General features: G+C 44.5%; 1 protein-coding gene across 3 annotated transcripts in view; it reads right to left on the bottom strand.

The window, feature by feature from the left end:
• Nucleotides 1-7,500, bottom strand: part of LOC127005683 (leucine-rich repeats and immunoglobulin-like domains protein 2) — a 51,788-nt gene that overhangs the window by 15,175 nt on the left and 29,113 nt on the right. For all 3 annotated transcript variants that reach the window (XR_007758845.1, XR_007758846.1, XM_050874778.1), the window contains exons 3-4: nt 5,922-5,993; nt 5,084-5,218 (exon numbers count right to left, since the gene is read on the bottom strand). Coding sequence is in view for 1 of the 3 variants with exons in the window: in XM_050874778.1 (XP_050730735.1) it covers nt 5,084-5,218; nt 5,922-5,993 (207 nt within the window). In the remaining 2 variants the exon portion in view is untranslated. The remainder of the gene's footprint in view (nt 1-5,083; nt 5,219-5,921; nt 5,994-7,500) is intronic.

Below are 7,500 nucleotides of genomic sequence, written 5' to 3'. Positions count from 1 at the left end.
CTAATTACAGGAGTGCTTTGATCCGCTCTGGAAACATGATGTGAATGTCGAACAGATCAAATCATCAGCCCGGGCAACTTCGTAATGAGCCAATAGGTTTTCTGTTGCCTGTATTTCCATGTTTCCTCCTCCTCCTCCCCCTCCTCCTCCTTAACCTCGGCACGTCCAGTAAAGAAACAGACAAAAAGAAAATGCGTTCAAGCAATTTTTCTTTTATTTCTGAAACACGACAAAAGCAAAACGTAGTGGAGGTGATGATGGCGGTGGTGGTGGTGGAGGTGGTGTCTCAATTGGTGTGATTGAGGGCCACATCCTCATTAGTGTGGAGGAGGAGGAGGAGGAGGAGGAGGAGGAGGAGGAGGAGGAGGGAGGGAGGGAAATGGTGGGTGCTTTACTGAACAGGAGAAAAAGAGAGAGAGAGAGAGAGAGAGAGAGAGAGAGAGAGAGAGAGAGAGAGAGAGAGAGAGAGAGAGAGAGAGAGAGAGAGAGAGAGAGAGAATGTTTCAAGAAGGACGTGATTGATAATACAAATCGAATCAACGGTGAGAGAGAGAGAGAGAGAGAGAGAGAGAGAGAGAGAGAGAGAGAGAGAGAGAGAGAGAGAATCAACTACCCTCCTTTTATCTGTCTGTCTATCTGTCTGCCTGCTTCTCTCTCTCTCTCTCTTCCTCTTCCCCTACACACACAAAACGCAGGAGAATATAATTAAACATGACATCTGCACGTGGAGAGAGAGAGAGAGAGAGAGAGAGAGAGAGAGAGAGAGAGAGAGAGAGAGAGAGAGAGAGAGAGAGAGAGAGAGAGAGACAAATAAAACAAAAAATAAAAAAAATAAAGTGCTAGCCCAAGACCTTATTATAGTATAGCGTGTATGGGGGAGGGGGAGGAGGAAAGGGGAAAGGGGAGGGAGGGGGAGGGAAGGGGTGATAGGGTCTCGTGGTGGACAGTGTTGCCAAATCCCCCTACGTGACATAAACCCATTACCAATTTAGGGGGAGGGGGAGGGAGAGGGGAAGGGGGAAAGAGTGGGGGAAGGAGAAGGGGAAAGGGAGGAGGAGAGGAAGAAAAGGGGAGGAATGGGGTTCAATAAAAGGGGTGGAGGGAGGAGAGGAAGGGTTTAATGAAGGGGGTTAACTGTTTTTCCATAGATGCGTTTTTTTTAATATGGGGATCATTTTCTTTTATTTTTACATCAAAGGACACGGCTCAAGGGCAACAAAAAGAGTACAAAAAAAAGATCGCTACTCGCCGCTAAAAATAAAAGATAAATAGTAGCCAAAAGAGAGGTCAATTTCGGGTGGAGAGGTGTCTTGGTTTAATATTTGCGAGGTTCAGTTTCTAAGAGGTTTGTATAGATGGGTTCAGTTTTGAGGTTTAATATTTGCGAGGTTCAGTTTCTAAGAGGTTTGTATAGATGGGGTTCAGTTTTGTAGGTTTAAATATTTGCGAGGTTCAGTTTCTAAGAAGTTTGTATAGATGGGGTTCAGTTTTGTAGGTTTAAATATTTGCGAGGTTCAGTTTCTAAGAAGTTTGTATAGATGGGGTTCAGTTTTGTAGGTTTAAATTTTTGCGAGGTTCAGTTTCTAAGAAGTTTGTATAGATGGGGTTCAGTTTTGTAGGTTTAAATATTTGCGAGGTTCAGTTGCTAAGAAGTTTGTATAGATGGGTTCAGTTTTGTAGGTTTAAATTTTTGCGAGGTTCAGTTTCTAAGAAGTTTGTATAGATGGGGTTCAGTTTTGTAGGTTTAAATATTTGCGAGGTTCAGTTTCTAAGAAGTTTGTATAGATGGGGTTCAGTTTTGTAGGTTTAAATATTTGCGAGGTTCAGTTTCTAAGAAGTTTGTATAGATGGGTTCAGTTTTGTAGGTTTAATATTTGTGCGGTTCAGTTTCTAAGAAGTTTGTATAGATGGGGTTCAGTTTTGTAGGTTTAAATATTTGCGAGGTTCAATTTCTGATATGTTTGTATAGGAGGTTCAGTTTTCGGTTCGGTTTGTTTCTGGGAGGTTTGATATTTGTGAGGTTCAATTTCTGTGAGGTTTATTCTTGGTTGAGTCCCGTTTTTGTTGGGTTCAGTTTCTGGGAGGTTTGATATTTGTGAGGTTCAATTTCAGTGAGGTTTAATCTTGGTTGAGTCCCGTAGTTTGTAGGTTTAGGGTCTGGGAGGTTTGATATTTGTGGGGTTCAATTTCTGTGATGTTTATTCTTGGTTGAGTACCGTTTTTAGTGGGTTCAATTTCTGGGAGGTTTAATATTTGCGAGGTTCAATTTCTGTGAGGTTTAATCTTGGTTGAGTCCCGTTTTTAGTGTGTTTAGGGTCTGGGAGGTTTGATATTTGTGAGGTTCAATTTCTGTGAGGTTTAATCTTGGTTGAGTCCCGTAGTTTGTGGGTTTAGGTTCTGGGAGGTTTGATATTTGTGAGGTTCAATTTCCGTGAGGTTTAATCTTGGTTGAGTCCCGTAGTTTGTGGGTTTAGGTTCTGGGAGGTTTAGTATTTGTGAGGTTCAATTTCAAGTGAGTTCAGTTTCAGGGAGGTTTAAAATCAATGGGGTTCAATTTCTAGACATGGTTATAAAAATAGTCTGGGAGCTTTACTATATTGGGGCTGAATTCCTATGAGGACTAATTCTTAAGAAGTTCAATTCATATGTGGTTCAGTTTCTAGCGGGTTCAATTCCTGGGAGGCTTAATTTTCGAGGGTTTCAATTCTGGGACTTAATTTCTGAGGGATTTAATTTAGTCGTCGTCGTCATTGTAGTAATAGTCCGCTTATTATTTCCATTTTCTTCTCGTTCGTATCCTTATTTCCCTCCCCGTCATTCCTCTCGTTCTCGTTCCTCCTCCTCCTCCTCCTCCTCCCCCGGTCACGTCCACTCCCAATCGCTGCTGACTCATCGCCGCACTGATTGTTTTTCATTACCTCGTCCTGCCAGGCGGCGCGTGATAACGACGCAGTGGAAACCCTCCTACGCCTGCCTGCCACGGCGCGCGGCTGCCAAGGTGGGCTGGCACGCCGGGCGAGGGGGGCCGGCGGGTATATAAGGGCCCGCCGGGAGCCGTGACGTCATAACTCAACAGAATTCAGTCAGAGGGGGAGGTGGGGGTGCTGTCTGGTGATAGCGTACTCCAACCTGCCCCGGGAAATGATCTAACTCCACCTCTCCACCTGGTCCTCTGACTGGTGCTTGTGTACTCCATCCTGCCCCGGGAAATAAGAACATAAGAACGCAGGAGTCTGCAAGAGGCCGGTAGGCCTGTACGAGGCAGCTCCTTTGTTCTAACTCCACCTCTCCATCTGCTGTTTGTGTACTCCATCCTGCCCCGGCAAATGATCTGACTCCACTTCTCCACCTGGTCCTGTCTGCCATGACTTCCAATGTTTCTGGGTTGCCACTGACTTTGCTTGTTCGTCTGCCATCTGTTCTATGCAAATGGAAACATCGATATGCGGGCAATTGAAACCCTGTTGGCTCATCACGAGGTTGCCCGTTTTGGTGATTTCATCTGCTCTGCAGCCACTTCGTGCCTGCAGAGCAGATGAAATCACTTCGGTATGCAATTTACTCCTGACGCAACGAAATAACGTTCTATTTTTAAAGAAGCTAATTGTGTTCGTATTCACTACTTCTGCAGGAAACTTGTTCCCAGTGTCTGTCGCTTTGCTACGTATATGGACCTATTATAGGCCGTTGTTTATATTTTTTTTGTTGATTTGCAACCAGTCAGCCCCGCGGTATTCAGTTTAGTCAGCTTGTCATTCATCCACCCGGCCAGCCAGTCCCGCCTCCCCTCAGCCCGCCAGCCACTCGGCCATTGGTCGCCCCAGCGGTCCTCAGCACACTTGTGGCCCCAAAAATCTTCATGTATAATTATTCAACTCTTCCAAACGAGGTCGTCACGCACTCTAACGCTAGTCAACGCTACTTCAGATTGCTATATTTACCTTTGAAAAAGCTCTTGTGGGACCAATGGGCTAATTCCATATATTTTGTTTAGTTGTTTAAAAGTACTCTCGTATTTCTGATATAGATTCATGTATTGAGTCACTCACTTTTCCATTCAGCCAGCCAGTTAGTTATTTAGTTAGTTGGCAAATCTGTCAGCCAGCTAGTCTGTCATATATCAAGTCCATTCAGCCAGCCAGCAGTCAAGTCAGCCATACATCCATCTCTCCAATCACCCAGTTACTCAGCCATACATCAACTTCTTCAAATAATCATCCAGTCACCCACTCACTTTTCCATTCAGCCAGCCAGCAATCCATTCAACCAATCAACCAGTCATCCACTTCTCCAGTCACCCACTCACTTTTCCACTCAGCCAGCCAGCAATCCATTCAACCAGTCAGCCAAGTCATCCACTTCTAGTCACCCAATTACTCAGCCATATATCAACTTCTTCAAAAAATCATCCACTCACGCACTCACTTTTCCATTCAGCCAGCCAGCAATCCATTCCACCAGTCAACCAGTCATTCACTTCTCCAGTCACCCAGTTAGTCAACCATACATCAACTTCTTCAAATAATCAGCCAGTCACCCATTCACTTTTCCATTCAGCCAGCCAGCAATCCATTCAACCAGTCAGCCAGTCATATACACTTCTCCAGTCACCCAGTTAGTCAATCATATATTAACTTCTTCATTCATTCACCCAGTCAGCCAGCTCTCCCTCCATTCAGCCAGACACCTAGCACCCCCCCCCCCGGACACACCTACACCCACCCACACACAAACACACACACACAGAGAGATCGACTATAACGACCTTGCTATAATCGGAAGGGCACTTGCTGGCGATGACGAGTCCGGCACGTGATCAGGACGAGGTAAACTAATCACACACACACACACACACACACACACACACACACACACACACACACACACACACACACACACACGAAGAGGAAGAAGAAGAATGACAATCAAGAAAAACAAGATATGAATAGCTAAAAAAAAAAAATCAAAGTAAAGATCAAAGAAAGAAGAAGAAAAAAGAAAAGAAGGACACACACACACACACACACACACACACACACACACACACACACACACACACACGCAAGCAAGCACACACACTCACAGCCTGGCGAGGGACACGTTGGCGAAGGGCGTGTGGGAGAGCCTCGTGATCCTGTTCCGTGAGAGATCGAGGTGCAGGAGTCGCGGCAGCCCTTCCAGAGACACCGCCGACACCTTGCTGATGCGGTTGTCACTCCTGAAACACACAGGTAACATTGTTATAGTAGGATATCAATGTATTATTATTATTTAATATCACCACGAATTAGGCATACAATTGTCAATGGAAAAACCCACGACAGATAGATCACGCCACCTTATAGGAATGTCGTCCGTCAGTGTTTACCGTCTCAGTTTTGTATACTTCGCACTCCGATGGTGCGTGGAGGTCACCTTGACATACGTGACCAATTGTAACAATTATTTTCCAACCTGTAACTCGCCACTCCTTCACGAGAGTCCGACTGACACACAACGACAGTCGCTCTCGCTCCATCGCTTCTTGTACATAAAGGCTACGAATATAATTCGCCTTAAGGAAGCTGAAGTCTTAATCAACACCCTTTAAACGCCCCCCGACAAGCCCGTTACAACAAACAGGTAACACACTGGTAAGGGAACACACACGAGGGTAACTCACAAACAGACGTGACGCAACATTCTATAGTGATCAAATAACACATACACATACATACATACATACACACACAACACTGGTAACACAATATTGATAGGAAACACGAATAACGTCATAACACACACACACACACACACACACACACACACCTTACAGAATGAATGAATGAAAACTCCTGCAAAACACACACACACACACACACACACACACACACACACACACACACACACACACACACACACACACACACACACACACTCACAGGAACAGCTCGGTGAGGGCGGGGAGGTGGCCGAGGCGTGGCAGCGAGGACAGGTTCAGTTTCCTCAGGTACCTGCGAATAAGAAGCAAGAATTAATATAAGTAAGGGAAGGAAAAATGGATAAACGTAAAATATGGAAAAAGAGCTAAAAGTAAAAGAAGAAAAAGAGCTGTAAATAAAAGGAAAAATAAGAGAAAGAAAAGAAAATGAAAAAAAACAAAACAGGACAGCTTATAAATTGTAACTTGCCTTCGTTAATTTCCACAGACATGACTTTCAATGATCTATCTTGGTCTATTTATGTAACTATTTTCATTCTTCTATTTCCTCTTCCTCCTCCTCCTCCTCCTCCTGCCTCTCCCATCAATTTCTCCCTCCCTCATTTTCCCCACTTCCTTTTCGTTCCTCTCCTCCTCCTTCCCTTCTTCTTTTCCTTCTCTCCCTTCACTTTCTCCATCACCCTTTTCGTTCCTCTCCTCCTCCCTTCCTTCTTCTTTTCCTTCTCTCCCTTCACTTTCTCCATCACCCTTTTCCTCACTTCCTTTTCGTTCCTCTCCTCCTCCCTTCCTTCTTCTTTTCCTTCTCTCCCTTCACTTTCTCCTCCCTTTTTCCCACTTCCTTTTCGTTCCTCTCCTCCTCCCTTCTTCTTTTCCTTCTCTCCCTTCACTCTCTCCTTCCCCCTTTTCCTCACTTTCTTTTCGTCCCTCTCATCTTCCCTTCCTTCTCCTCTTCCTCCTCCTCATACTATTCTTATTATTCTTATTCTAATTATTATTCTTATTATTAGCAAACTCAGTCCAGTAGGTACAACGGGAAGCATATAAATACCCCAATAAATTACAAAGTTTTCTACAAGCAGACACACCAAGACTGATAACCAAAGATAAAGCCGATAAAGTACAAGACAGACGATCGGAATAATTAGACCTGACAGACTGACAGGATCAAACACCAACAAAAATAAGTGACACAATCAGTAAGACTTGAAATATAGGAGAGATAAAACATTACTAAAAAAAGATTAAGAGGTTGGATTTACACATTAACCGGTAAAAGTGGATCTCAAGGGAATGGCCGAGGAAGGGAGAGCTTGTGATATCGCTGGAACTGATCTCAAGGGAATGGCCGAGGAAGGGAGAGCTTGCAATACACACACACACACACACACACACACACACACACACACACACACACACACACACACACACATATTGCTATAGTGGTGTTCAAACTACCAAAGCGCATAAGCCCCTCCCCTTTCGCCCGTAACTGGGTTGTGATTGGTCAGTTTGAGAGATGGCCACGCCCACTTTTAACATTCTCTTCAAAACAACATCGAAACAACAACAACAACAGCGAGGTACAAAAATACTTCTCAACGGATATCAAGAAGGAAGTTAGGGAGGGAGGAGGTGGAGGTGGAGGAGGAGGAGGAAAGATGGGAGGGAATGATAGATGGTGGTGAGGTGGAGGAAAGAAAGGAGAGACGGGAGGGAGAGAAAGCTAAAAATGAGTTTATTGAAGAAGGAAGAAACTTGGAAACACGGAATAGCAGGGAACAGAAAGAGATGAAGAAAGA

The sequence above is a fragment of the Eriocheir sinensis genome, chromosome 30 (assembly GCF_024679095.1).
Source record: "Eriocheir sinensis breed Jianghai 21 chromosome 30, ASM2467909v1, whole genome shotgun sequence".
Lineage (NCBI taxonomy): Eukaryota > Metazoa > Arthropoda > Malacostraca > Decapoda > Varunidae > Eriocheir > Eriocheir sinensis.
The sequence above is the reverse complement of the archived record's forward strand: the minus strand, read 5'-3'. Positions and strand labels throughout refer to the sequence as shown.